At 38.0% G+C, this 14864-nt stretch overlaps 1 protein-coding gene across 3 annotated transcripts in view; it reads right to left on the reverse strand.

Moving 5' to 3' along the window:
* The window catches only part of STAG1 (STAG1 cohesin complex component), a 332216-nt gene that overhangs the window by 33450 nt on the left and 283902 nt on the right, over positions 1 to 14864 (reverse strand). For all 3 annotated transcript variants that reach the window (XM_070433471.1, XM_070433469.1, XM_070433470.1), the window contains one exon: positions 1768 to 1860. In XM_070433471.1, coding sequence (XP_070289572.1) covers positions 1768 to 1860 — 93 coding nt within the window. The remainder of the gene's footprint in view (positions 1 to 1767; positions 1861 to 14864) is intronic.

The raw sequence follows: 14864 nt of genomic DNA on the forward strand, positions 1-14864 counted from the left end.
CTGAGGGCTCTGATATTTCAAAACAATCTATTCACCCCCCGCCAAAATTGATTTCTATGGGAAAATACAACTTTGGCATGTATTTGGTGATTGCCATATACTTTGCTGTAAAACCTCCAGCAAAACTCATGGCAATTCATGCTCTGACTACACAACCATGAAATATATAAGCCTATTTAGAAAAAGCCACTTGAAAAGAGGAGCATAAAAAGAATCCAGACCTTTTGTTTTTTAGCCAAGGCCATAGTTTTGGATATCACCAAATAATGATGACACAAAAAACACTGAATTTTTTGGTTTAAATGTCCAGAGCTAGGTAATTTTAGACAGCACTGGTAGCAATCAGAGATTTCGAGAACAAGGTTTAGGGTAGATCATCTCTGTTCCCATTTTAAGTTAGATGCTGATAACTCAATAAGAAAACCCATGATAACCTATTTGTAAAAGATATAGCAAAATGTAAGTACTACTGTACACTTTAACTAGACTAATTAGACTTTATTTCTAGCTCAACATCATAATAAAAACAGCATGGAAAATGTACGTTCTGTTTCATATTACAGTACTTCGTAATAGAAAAACAGTAAGATAGCTGACAAAATCACTCCATGGAAATGGTATTGTCTTGGGCTCTACTTTGACCCTCTTTGGACTGTACCCCTTCCCAGTAATGAGTAGTATGTTGCACCAATTGTATATGCCTACCTGCATCTCTACTTCTATACCACCTTCCAGGTACAAGGACTCAGGAATTTCTTTTTTTAAATCCTCATCCAAGGATATTTTTCCATTGATTTTTATTTATTTTTTAAAATATATTTTATTGATTTTTTACAGAGAGGAAGGGAGAAGGATAGAGAGTTAGAAGCATCAATGAGAGAGAAACATCAATCAGCTGCCGCCTGCACATCCCCTACTGGGGATGTGCCCGCAACCAAGGTACATGCCCTTGACCAGAATCAAACCTAGGACCTTTCAGTCCGCAGGCCGACGCTCCATCCACTGAGCCAAACCAGTCAGGGCTCCATTGATTTTTAGAGAGAGTAGAAGAAAGAGGAAAAGACAGAGAGAAATACTGATGTGAGAGAAACACATCAATTGGTTGCCTCCTGCATGCGCCCCGACCAGGGTCTGGGCCAGGGAGGAGCCTGCAACTGAGGTGCCTGCCCTTGACCAGAATCGAACCCAGGATCCTTCAGTCCACAGGCCGATGCTCTATCCACTGAGCCAAACCGGCTAGGGTGACTCGGATTCATTGCCTTAACAAATCTGATTCTGCTACCAGAGCCTGGACAGGATTCTTCTGCAGGCTCACTGCATCCCCAGAGCCCATACTCCTAGGTCCCAGGGTGGTCAAGGAGCAGCTGTTTGAGGGGGTGATGCTGATAAAGTTTGGACATGTGAGCTAAGTGTTCACATGCATGTATGATAAGTTCTGCCTAGTGTGGGAAAGAGCTGAAGGTGAGATGAGAAAAGGGAGGCTCATAGGCCAGCCCTCCATGTTCTGGTATAGAATTCTTAGGAGTCAATAATTCTAATTTGCCCCCAGCCTTCTAGGTCAGCATACTTGACAAGGTAAAAAAGACATGTAACAGGTTTGTTAGATTGCTTTGTAACTTAAATATTTAGACATCTATAATCTTGTTCTAGGTCTCATTAATGTTAGGGAAAAACAAGCATGCTAAGAAGTACAATAAAAAATTACATCTTACATGTTCTGTAATGCATTTGAGTTACTTTTATTGGGAGCTTTTAATAATTTCTTACCTGTTCCTTCACTGGAGTATTAACATTAGATAGGCACTGTTGGCAAACAGCCAAAAAGGATTTCACGGTTTTCCTCAATACCAACAAATCCTCCTGTAAGACACATTCAAATTTGCAAGCATGAATTACAGTATCCTAGAAAACTGACCCAAAAGAAATAATACATGGTAAAGAGCCAAATTGGCTTAATGTCAAAGAAAGTCATAAAACCAAATTTCTTGTTGGGAACCAAACCATATAGTTATTTCCTAGTTCAGCCGTCGCCAACCGGTGAGCCGAGGACCACTGGTGGCCCATGAGGTCCGAAAGGTTGGCAAACGCTGTTCTAGTTATCCTAATAAAAAGGGCCAACAAAACTGATAAACCCAAACACTAAGTTCTATTTATCTATGGAATGCTCAGTATGATTTTCTTCAACAAATTTTCCTTTATAAATATGGGCTTAGGCTATTAAAATTGTTAGTCATTCCCATAAACACACTAGCTGTAAGGCGAGGGAGCACAGCAGCACACTGAAAGAATCAATTAAGCAACAAATGTGTACTGAGTATCTCTTATATTCTCATCAATCTGCAAAATGTTAAGGGAAGACAGATAACTTTAAGACAGTGCCCAGGTGCTCAGAGTTAACATCCTAGCAGGAAGTCAGACCAATTAGAGAGTAAGTGTTTAAATTTTTTTTTTTATTAACTCTAACTATAGTAGAGAGAGATGAGTTAGAAGGATTTTCACAGGAGGATGGGCTTTAATGTAAGGTTGGGTGGGTGAACAAGATTTAATTAGATGGCCATATAATATTTGATAGCAAACATTTGAAAAACATAAAAGGAAATTTAAATTTATCAAGTACCTATAATGTGTCAGACTTTGGATTGAGGGCTTACTGCTATATAATTTATCGATTAGAAGTAGTAGTCATTATTAGCAAGGGTTTGAAACCAGGGCTGTCTCAGATCAGAGCTCATATTCTTCTCACTTAGTAATGAGCAAAATGCATGCAGATAATTCAGATAATTTCCACAAAATCACTCCATGGAAATGGTAATGCCCTGGGCTCTACTTTGATCCTCTTTGGATTGCACCTCTTCCCATGAATGAGGAGTCTGTTGGACCAATGGCATATGCCCACTGTGTCGATATTTAAAATGGTAATGAAGATAATTAAATGAGAAAGACAGATATAGGAATTACTTTTTAAAAAGTACTCTATTAAACAAAAATTCTTTTAGCCTTTTGTACCAATGACAGTACTCAATGCTTTGTTGGACCTATATATCCTAAATAATGATACTTATATACATGTTCCCTTTTGCTAACATGAGTGCAGTATTTGGAAGAAGGAGTAAGCTCACCTTGTGCAGAGTACTAAAAAAACTCACTGCCTTGCAAACCTTTAATGTTTCAATGTAGACGAACATCCAATAATCAACCTCAACAGTACTTTACTTTCTTTAATTTCAAAGATAATACAATACATTAGGGGAAATTTATAATGCACAAGGGAACAGGCAGCTGAATTAGAATATAAGGAGTGCTATGTTGGAAATCCAGAGTCAAAAGTAGTCACTGAAGAGTTCCCAAAGAAGATAACATGCAAGCTGAATTTTGAACAATTATTAAAAATTATCTAGCTATAGAAAAAGATGTTCCAGAGGGCACAGGATGTTCAGAAGCCTGGAGGTGCTTTTGAGAGACTGTTAATTTATTGTAGCCGGGACTTAAATAGGCAGTTGAGTGGCAAGAGAGAAAGCCAAAGAGAAAAACAGGATCCATTTCCATTTAAATGAAAGACCACTAAAAATGCCATGTTAAATAATTTGGATATTAGTCTCATGGCAATGAAGAGCTACTGAAGGATTTTTATCATGAGTGCTAAAATTTTGTGTAAAAAAATCGTATTATAACCAGAACAGGAGAATGACGTGGAAGACAGAGACTAGTTAATAGTAGATACAATCTTCTGTTGAGGGCTTATTACGTACCAAGTACTGGGCCATAAATTTAAACCTCACAATCACTCTATGAATTAAGTGGTAATACTACTATTTTGCAGATGAGAAAACTGAAGTTAATAAAACTGAAGTTAAATCCAAACTATTTTAAGTGATAGAGTAAGAGTTGAAACCTAGGATTACTCTGACTCTAAAGTTCATGTTCTTAATCATTATTCTGTATTTCCTTACATATTAACAAAAGCCATAAGAGTAATCTAGATTGAAGGCCTAGAAATAAAATGTTGGCAGTAAAGATGTGAATAGCGTAGATGAAAAAAGGTGTTCTATGGAAAGTAACCTCACAGGATGAACCAAAAAATGCCTAACTGAGCAGGTCATGGTGGGTAGGCATGCCCTTGGCATATAATTTCTTTAGTAAAGGTTAATCTTTGCTTCAAGCAAGCCCTGTCCATTGTTTCTGTGCATCTAGGTCAGTGCAGCAAACTGCGGCTCGCGAACCACATGTGGCTCTTTGGCTCCTTGAGTGTGGTTTTTCCACAAAATACCGACGTCTGCACATGGGCCACGAAGTTTCAATCGCACTGTACGTGCGCACCCGCACATGGTATTTTGTGGAAGAGCCACACTCAAGGGGCCAAAGAGCTGCATGTGGCTCGCAAGCCGCAGTTTGTTGACCACGGATCTAGGTTAACATACCTTTGAAATGCCTCTCTTCAGACCTCTCCTTCTAATATGATCACACTTTCAGATCCCTCTTAAAGTGTGACTGAGATAGAGTATGTGGCGATATGGCCATAACCCAATAAGGGCTACAAGAACTATCACGGAGATAGTAAGACCTTAGGTTCCCTCCTTAATTTCAAATGCATAAAAGAAATAGCAAAACTTTTATTCTTTAAAGCACTTGAGATCTTGCTTTCCAGCAAATGTTGTCAGTTTTGGCTCAAATAAACTCCTATAAAAATTCTCTATGCCGTAGCCCGTTTGGCTCAGTGGATAGAGCATCGGCCTGCAGACTGAAGGGTTCCAAGTTCGATTCCAGTCAAGGGCACATGCCTGTGTTGCAGGCTCAATTCCCAGTGTGGAGTGTGCAGGAAGCAGCCAATCAATGATTCTCCTTCATCACTGATGTTTCTATCTCTCTGTCCCTCTCCCTTCCCCTCTGAAATCAATATAATAACAAAAAAAATTCTCTACAAGTTTAGATGTTTCTTATGTCAACATGTTAGTAAACTTTAATTTGTTTTTCTCCAGCCAAACTGTCTCATGTCAATTTGATTAGACCAGTCAGAAGAATCTTGAAGGGTAGAGGATGATCTTTCCACTTCAACACTACTAACTGGCTATGTGGCCTTAAAGAAATTACTTTGTATCTCAGTCTTACAGATTTTTAAAATCTATACACAAGAAGGTTGATATATGTATAATATGAGCTTGTATGATATTCTGTGATTCTGCTGAATTAACTCCTAGGTCAGTGATGGTGAACCTTTTGAGCTCGGCGTGTCAGCATTTTGAAAAACCCTAACTTAACTCTGGTGCCGTGTCACATATAGAAATTTTTTGATATTTGCAACCATAGTAAAACAAAGACTTATATTTTTCATATTTATTTTATATATTTAAATGCCATTTAACAAAGAAAAATCAACCAAAAAAATGAGTTCTCGTGTCACCTCTGACATGCATGTCATAGGTTCGCCATCACTGTCCTAGGTATTCAAATGAGACAAATTAAGTACTAACTGGTAAACCTCCTAGTATTCAAAGGATGAATGTTCACTGTTCCATTGCTAGTACCTAGAATAGTGCTTGGTACATGGCAGGTGTTTGTATTTACTGAATGATATGTAAGTACACAGACGATACCACAACCCTAGGAACAAATATGTAATGTGTTCATCTTATCAAAAAATAAATAGAGCTTAAAAATGATGCTAGGAGGAATTAATGTTCCTTTATTCTCTTAAAATTCCTGGTTAATGTGCAAAGAAGCAGCCTAGGGAATCAGCTATCTTTGGAGTTAGAGGCAAAAGATTCCTTTAAAAGTCAATCATAAAACAAATATGAATTATGGAAAATGCTAAGGTAACAGTTGAATTTGAGAGATGATTACTTGCCAATTCACCTGAAGAGTTGTAAATTTAATATTATAACTAAGTAAGCAGTCTACTGATGACTAATCAGTAGTAATATTTTAAGAAGAAACTGAAAATAGGAAGCAACCAAGGAAACAGAAGCTAGAGGCCTTCTTTAGCAGTAAAGTTTGGATACAACCTAAATATTATTTGAGTCCTCCAGAAAGTTAATGCAATTATAATTAGATTCTGTGGATAAAAAAAGGGTTCTCCAATAAATCCGATTGCAACTAACCTCACAAGGTGATTTGATCATAAATTCCTAACTGCAGATCTTGGTAGGTATAAAAAAGCCCTGTATATTGTTCTTGTGTACCTAGGCTAACACACCTTTGCAATGCCAGAGTAACCCTCTTTTCAGATCCCCAAAGTGTAACCATCATCAAGGGAGCACATAATCTTGTCAACTATAGGATAGTTGACACCCCCTTACCCCCAGTTTTGCTTTATCCCACACCTTTATGTAGTCTTTCTTAAATTCCCACCTTGATTCCAAATGTATAAACAGAACTGCAAAGCTGTAGTCCCCAGGTGCATTTAAAATAGTGTTTCCTGATGTGTCCTTGGTTTGGCTCAAATACACTCATAACAATTCTCTACAGGGCCCTAGCTGGTTTGGTTCAGTGGATAGAGCACTGGCCTGCGGACTGAAGGGTCCCAGGTTCGATTTCAGTCAAGGGTACATGCCTGGGTTGCGGGCTCGATCCCCAGTAGGGGGCATGCAGGAGGCAGCCGATTAATGATTCTCATCACTGATGTTTCTATCTCTCTTCCCGTCTCCCTTCCTCTCTGAAATTAATAAAAATATATTTTTAAAAATTCACTACAGGTTTGGACCTTCTTACAACAACAATTGCATTGAGAGAAACACAAATACCAATAGGTTTAGGTAAATGTGCAGATACTGTATATTTAACAGAGTTAGCTAATCTCATAGAGTAAATCCCTTTGAACAGGTGGGAATTTATGTTTCCTGTGGACTTTGGAACACTGCTTTTATTCACTCCATGATTTTTTACTTCATTGTGCTGAGATCTTACTATATTTCATTTGACTTAAATAGAATTATGATTGCCAAAACAGGGCCAGTTTTTTTTGTTGTTTTTTTTAGATTGGTGTTTCTCTTGTGCTCTTGATTCTTATTTTTCAAGGGGCATTAAAAATAAAGCTTATTCTATCAAACTTGTAATTTAATACTAGAGTTTTAAAATGGCAAATCCTGAACCTCTTTAAAAAATTTGAGGCCATGGCTGGGTAATTCAGTAGTTAGAGTGTCATCCGGATGTGCCCAGGTTGTGGGTTCGATCCCCGGTCAGAGCACATACAAGAATCAACCAATGGCCCTGGCCGGGTGGCTCAGTTGGTTAGAACATTGTCCTATACACCAAAAGGTTGCAGGTTTTGAGTCCTGGTAAGAGCACATATCTAGGTTGGGGTGCTTAGGGAGGCAACTGATCAATGTTTCTTGCTCACATCGATTTTTCTCTTTCTCCCTTTCTCTCTCTACCTCTCCCTTCCCCTCTTTCTCAAATCAATGAACATGTCCACAGGTGAGAAAAAAAAATCAACCACTCAATGCATGAATAAGTGGAACAACAAATTGACGTTTTTCTCTCTCAAACCAATACAAAACCAAAACAGATATTAAAGGTAAGACTGCCTCTTAAAAGCCACCTATTTCAATATGATTATAGTAGTCAGTGAGAAAAGAGAATTTCATTCCTACACACACAAATATGTACAGATTTTAAATGGGTGATTCCTTTTCATTTTGTACCACAATTTTGTGTGTCTGGAGCAGGGGTGGGCAAACTTTTTGACTCGAGGGCCACAATGGGTTCTTAAACTGGACCGGAGGGCCGGAACAAAAGCATGGATGGAGTGTTTGTGTGAACTAATATAAATTCAAAGTAAACATCATTACATAAAAGGGTACGGTCTTTTTTTTTTTTTTAGTTTTATTCATTTCAAACGGGCCGAATCCGGCCTGCGGGCCGTAGTTTGCCCACAGCTGGTCTAGAGGAAGACCAAATTTAGCTGTTTGGTTTTTTTTTGTCCATAGCTAGGAAGTACATTAAGATAATCCTAGCCCTAGCCGGTTTGGCTCAGTAGATAGAGCGTCGGCCTGTGTACTCAAGAGTCCCAGGTTTGATTCCGGACAAGGTTCGATTCCCTTTTTTCATAATAAAAAAAAGGGGCACAAAACTATTCTAGTTACCTAGAATAGGCAAATAGGGTTATTGACAAAGTGTGGTCAACAAGACCAAGGGGTTACCTTACTAGGCCAGGGATTGGCAAACTTTTTGTGTAAAGGGTCAGACAGTAAATATTTTAGGCTTTGTAGGTTTTACAGTCTCTGTCCCAATTACTTAACTCTGCCACTGTACCATGAAAGCAGCTCTAAACAAGACATAAGTGGCCCTAGCTAGTTTGACAGTGGATAGAGCGTCGGCCTGCGGACTGGAGAATCCCGGTTCAATTCCGGTCAAAGGCACATGCTCCAGTTGCAGGCTTGATCCCCAGTAGGGGGCGTGCAGGAGGCGGCCGATCAATGATTCTCATCATTGATGTTTCTATCTCTATCTCCCTTTCTGAAATCAATAAAAATATAAAAAAATAAAATAAACAAGACATAAATGAATGAGCATGACTGTATTCCATTAAAACTTTCGGCCAGATTTGGCCCATAGACTGTAGTCTGTCCAGTCTGTACTAGGTTATTAAGTTCTTTGGAGGCATAAACTGTAGTGCAAGCATGTCAAACTCGCAGCCAGCAAGGCATGCAGCCCACTAGCCTCAAGTTTAACATGCTTGCTGTATTGGATACTAAACCCGACAAAAGCTCACAGGAAGCCTGAATGGCGGGACTTACAAAACTGAGACCGAAAATAACCACATAGGATAGTCTGAATGTAAAAATTCCTAACTGAAAGCGGGTCATGGTGGGTAGTCACATCCTAGGGCCTATAGCTTCCTTGACAAAGGGCAATCTTTACCTTAAGTGAGACTGTCTACCCTTTTTGCATCTAAGATAATATACCTTTGATATGTCAGAGTAATCTTTTCTAGACCTTTCAAGGCACAACTGCCTGGCACCAGAGCAAAAGAATACAGAATCCCCTCATTGTTATCTTTTTAAAAATATATATTTTTATTGATTTCAGAGAGGAAGGGAGAGGGAGATACAAACATCAATGATGAGAGAGAATCATTGATCCGCTGCCTCCTGCATGCCCCCTACTGGGGATCAGGCCTGCAACCCGGGCATGTGTCCTTGACCAGAATTGAACCCTGGATCCTTCTTTCTGCAGGCTGATGCTCTAGCCACTAAGCAAAACCGGCCAGGGCTCTCGTTATCTTGTTCCCAAAACCATCTCTATGTGCTATGAAAGTTAATTAACTCTCTGTACCTAGCAATGTAAAATATGTTTCTCTATTTTAAAATTTTATCCAATCCCAGATATTTCCCCATTTTGCTTTCTCCTGTCCCCTTAATATACTACCAATGATTTCATGTAACCCTCTGTAAGTCTCTTCCTTTTATTCTAATGTATAAAACAAGCAGCAAAACTTCATTCTCTGGAGTATTTTTTCAGTCCGTTGAGATTTTGCTTCCCGGTAATTATTCTCAGATTGGCTCAAATAAACTCATAAAAATTCTCTATAGGTTTGGACATTTATGTCAAAAGTGTTCTATTTATCTGTACTTAGCACAATTACTGACACATAACGAGGCTCATTAAATTATTTTTCGGCTCAACTAAGTCAGTATCCATACTAAAAATGATAAAAACAGATGGAACTAAATTCATTCATTGGGGACACATCAGTGACCAAGAGACAAGAAGCCTTTCCATTGTAGTAGGATAGACCCTATGCAATACCTTTCAAATTGCTTTCTTATATGAATAACGGCTATTAGCTTCTCTTTCTGGCGGGGGGCTGAGGGGGTGAGGGGCGGGTAGGGAGAGTGTGCTACTTTCGTGAACACACAATAAAATAACTATTGAATATTTAACCCCAAATGTAATACCTAGTTTTCAGTGTTGTTGTTGTTCTTGACTATTTGAATCTCCACCTGCTGACTCCTGTCATTGTCTCAAAGGCTAATCCACTCACTTATGATTCAGGAACCCTTAAGCTGCCTACTGTAGTTCCAAAACATCTTCTGATTTCTCTTTCCTGTAGTGTACAAAGATGAAGAAAGATAAAGGAGGAATCAGAGGGACAGGGGAAAAGTAGTACCTGTTAGAATCAAAGTGAGAGAACTGAATTCCCAAATTATTCCAACATACACATGGAGGACAAAATCTATGCTGTTGTATCCCAAACGTACACTAGCTCCTGAGCATGTTTACATAGTCCTATAGCCTTACATGATAATAGTTCACTTAGTATCAATTCTTGTTTTTGGTACAAGAGAAGATTAGACTAGGACTACAATTTAACGCCATCAGAACAACAGCTATTGTTCACTGAAACACTTCTTTCTTTTTTGTTAATCCTCACCTGAAGATATTTTCCCCATTGATTTTTTTAGAGAGTGGAAGGGAGGGAAAGGGGTAAAGAGGGAGGAGAGAGAGAGAGAGAAAGAGAGAAAGATTAATACGAGAGAGACACCTTAATTGGTTGCCTCCTGCATGTGTCCAACCAGGGCTGGGGATTGAACCTGCAACCCAGGTACTTGCCCTTTACTGGGAATCAAACCCGCGACCCTTCGGTGTGTGGGCCGACACTCTAACCACTGAGAACACCAGTCACGGCCGTGAAACGAGTTCTTTCAATTTAATCTTCCCAACAACCCCATCCAACAGTGAATATCACACATTAGGAAAATAAAGTTCAGTGGTGAAGTAACTTGCTTATCTTTATCACAGGTGGTAAGAAATGGAACCAAAATTCAAACTTGGATTTAATTTTGAAGACCATGTTCCAACACAAAAAAATGCTGGAAATATACACTATTTATAACTGGGAGATATAATTAATATATATATATATATATATATATATATATAGAGAGAGAGAGAGAGAGAGAGAGAGAGAGAGAGCAATAAGAAGTCACTTAACAAACACCTAGTAATTATATATAGAATGGCCACTGAGGGAAAAACATTTCTAAAAAAACCTAATTAGGAAGGAAAATGCATTTCTATATCACTCAGGGGATATTAAGACAACTATATCTTTTCTATTCAAATAAATGGCCTGACAGGAAAGTAAACTTCTTTTACCATTAATTTGGCAGAGAAAATATCCAATACCTGTACAAGAAAGAAAGAAGTTTTATGTTTTGTTTAAATTGTTAATGTTGCCTTAGACCTCTGATAAGCTCAGTTAAAACACATTATTACTTTATAATAATTGTCATTTAGAACAAATCTTTTCAGTCCTGGCTCATTACTTAGATCATGAGGTATTAAATATCCTAAGGTGTCTGAGTATTTATAAAAGGTGCTTTCAAGACCTGTGTAAGTAAAAACAGCATCCAACTGGACAGGCTAGTGAAACTGAGGCAGCCTTAAGGGATAGAAGGGTATTCCCTATCAAATAGCAACTCCAAGACTGGAGGCTTAGGAGTAGACAGATTCATAACACAGCATGGCATTCATATATATATATATATATATATATATATATGTATATATATGTATATATGAATATATATATGAATATACATACACACACACACACACACACACACACACACACACATATATATATATATATATATATATATATATATATATATTTAATTGATTTCAGAGAGGAAGGGAGAGGGAGAGAGAGAAACATCAATAATGAGAGCAAATCATTGATGGGATACCTCCTCCACACCCCCTACTGGAGAATGAGCCTGCAACCCGGGCATATGCTCTGACCAGGAATTGAACCATGACCTCCTGGTTCATAGGTCAATGCTCAATCACTGAGCCACTGTGGCATGTTGGAATAATGACTTGTAATTTCTTTTCTAAATTGAACATATTTACTTCTGGCTTCCAAAGATCTTTCTGAATTTTAGAGTTGGATAAAATCCGAAGAAGCTCAGAATTTGGTCTAAACTCCTATCTACTTCTGTATTTCAGATTTAAAAAAAAAATTCTTAGCACTAAACAAGAAATGGATATAAAACAAGACTTGGATCTTTCACCTCTAACCTTCCTAGATCAACCAATCAGGCAGTTGAGGTAAGATATAATATTAACAAAAACACAATTATCAAAGAACAACTCTGAAGTAATGAACTACTCATAGGGAAGGCTTAAAACTAACTAGATAGTTATTGAGCATAGAATTCTCAAGAAATAAAAGGTAATGGGAAAGATTCTAGAAAAAAAAGAATAAAGTAAAATGGTTATAACATTGCTAAACATTTGTTCCTAGAGGGATAGCTATTATTCCCACTCTTGGTCCCATTCCCTCCCCCCTCTGCAGGTGAAGAAGTGGTACCTGTATTTTGATATTATAGGAACTTGGGGCAAGGACCTGAGCAAGCTATCTCATTCTTATTCATTGACATTCTAAAGGACTGGGGAGGGAAAAGGAAAGGGGGAAGTATAAAAAGTAGTCTGTTGATTATTTTATATTTGAGCCTATTTCTAGTACATTTCTAGGAATGTATGCTTATATGAAGAACAGCAAGGTTAAGTGTATCTCCTCATGAGTCTGGCCACCTTCACCCTAACACTGCTCTTCCCCAGTCTGTTTAGAGGTTAAACAAGCTGGAATTTGCAGAGGAGATCCTTCAGTTAAGAAGGCAATGGAACAAATTTTACAGCTAAACACCTCAATGATAATTTGATCTGTAGCTACATGAGGGATATTGACTTTCTTTAATTTAAAGGATTAGGAAAAGGGTCAGGATCCAGAAGGCAAGAATGTTGGCCCCAGGTCCTCCCTACTGCTGTCTAGAATAGAAACATGCAGGGTAAGGCTAAGAACACTGCAAATTTAAGATTACAGAGAGTAGGACAGCTCCTCCCAGTAGGAAAAATAAGTTCTAGATCCCCAGGCCAAAAAAGGCAATGGGGCATGATTTTAGCCCTAACTCTTATTTACCTGGCTCTTTAAAAGTCTTTGTATATGTCCAGAAGGAGCTGAAGAAGGAGGATGTTTTCTGCTAGAGAGAAACTGAAGGCTGCTTCTACAGGACCAGCACTAGGGGGCACCGGAACAAAGTATACTGAGCATGACCTGTGAGACTGCCAAAGAGCTTCAACTCTGGAAATTAGGGGGAATAGAGGAAATACCCAATGATGAAACCCAGTGCACTTCCATTTCAAATAAAGATCTAATCCTGTTCTTGATATAGGCTTCTCATATATTCATTTTATAAAATAGTGTTTACTGTTTAGTTAAACTATAATTTGAATTTAAACTTCAAATATAACTACCATTCATATAATAGATTCGAAAAATAAATTTTAGAACGTACTGTCTAAAAAACAACTTGGCAATATGTATCAAACCTTAAAAGTATAATCTTTGACCCAAATTCCATTTCTAAGACTATAAGATAAAACAATTTAAAACACGGAACAAGCTTTTGCACCAAAATGCCGATCATGGCATTAATTTTATTAGTTAAAAAGTTTACAACCTAAACATCAAAGAGAGTAGAGTGGTATGGTAAAATTAATTATGGTATAGCTATACGATGGACAAATGCATACAGAAAAAAATATCTATCGACATTTCTTTTAATAACTGAAGGAAATCCCATGTTAATTGAAGAGGAGACATAAAATTGTATATACATTATGATTTCAATAAGATTGAAAAATATGTAAAAAGAAAACACTAAAAAAAAATATACCAAAATATTAACAGTGGTTACCTACAGGTAGTAAAATTAGGACAATTTATTTTAACAATGAACATGTACTCAAGAAAGAAAGACCAACTTTATGAAAAGCACTTTACCTTATATTTTACACCAAAAACTAACACATATAATTTATTAACTAAAGATGGCAAGTGACCTCTTCAGAGATTTACCAGTAAAGGAGTTTCTATAAATGTACTAATGAGTAGAGAAAAACAGTGGTCAGCTGGTTAGCTCCTTCACTAGCTAAATGGTTCATTCCATATTATTAACATAACTAGAGGCCAGGTGCATGAAATCCGAGCACTGGGGTTGGGGGGGTTCCCCTCAGTCCGACCTGCGCCCTCTCGCAGTCCAGGAGCCCTTGGGGGATGTCCAACTGATGGCGGGGAGTGGGCCTAAGCTGTCAGTTGGACAGCCTTAGTGCTGCTGCGGCGTGAGCCTGGCTTCTGGCTGAGTGGCGTTCCCCCTGTGGGAGCACACTGACCACTGGGGGGCATCTCCTGCATTAAGCATCTGCCCCCTGGTGGTCAGTGTGCATCATAGTGACCGGTCGTTCTGCCACTCGGTAGATTTGCATATTAGCCTTTTATCATATAGAATACTTCAAGCATGTCAAATTCACGGGCCACGGGCAGCATGAGGCCCACAATGAATATTTTTGCGGCCCAGTCAATAAAACGATATGTAAGAAACGTTTTAATAAAAATTTCGTAACTTCATTTTTACAATATTCTGTAATACATAATTATTAATAACGAACTACAATGTTCGCTAATGACTGATTATTATATATAATCATGTTGCATTCATTTCTCTTATGCGCCTTACACGTAGGTGCACCATTTCTCTCTACTAATACTAGCAGCGAATATTTTAGCAGCTGATCGCCCCATCATTAGTCTTGAACTGAATTGTTTGGTGTGCGCAACAGGACATATTTCACTTTAGGAGAACAAGAAAAACAGGTTTATCTGCGTTGTTTATTAATTTGTGCAGTTATTCAGTGTCTGGTAAGTTAATGTTCAAGAAAAAAAATACTACTTTTTATTAAAATGTTCTATTTTGTTAACGATTACTCATTTATTTCAGCCCTTTGTATTCAGCATGTTTCTATCGAAATAAACCTACGTTTCTATGAAAATTGAAGCTTTTGTTTTTTTGTGGCCCACATAA

The sequence above is a fragment of the Myotis yumanensis genome, unplaced genomic scaffold (genome assembly GCF_028538775.1).
Source record: "Myotis yumanensis isolate MYYU_CA2020_CCGP unplaced genomic scaffold, mMyoYum1.0.hap1 SCAF_14, whole genome shotgun sequence".
NCBI lineage: Eukaryota > Metazoa > Chordata > Mammalia > Chiroptera > Vespertilionidae > Myotis > Myotis yumanensis.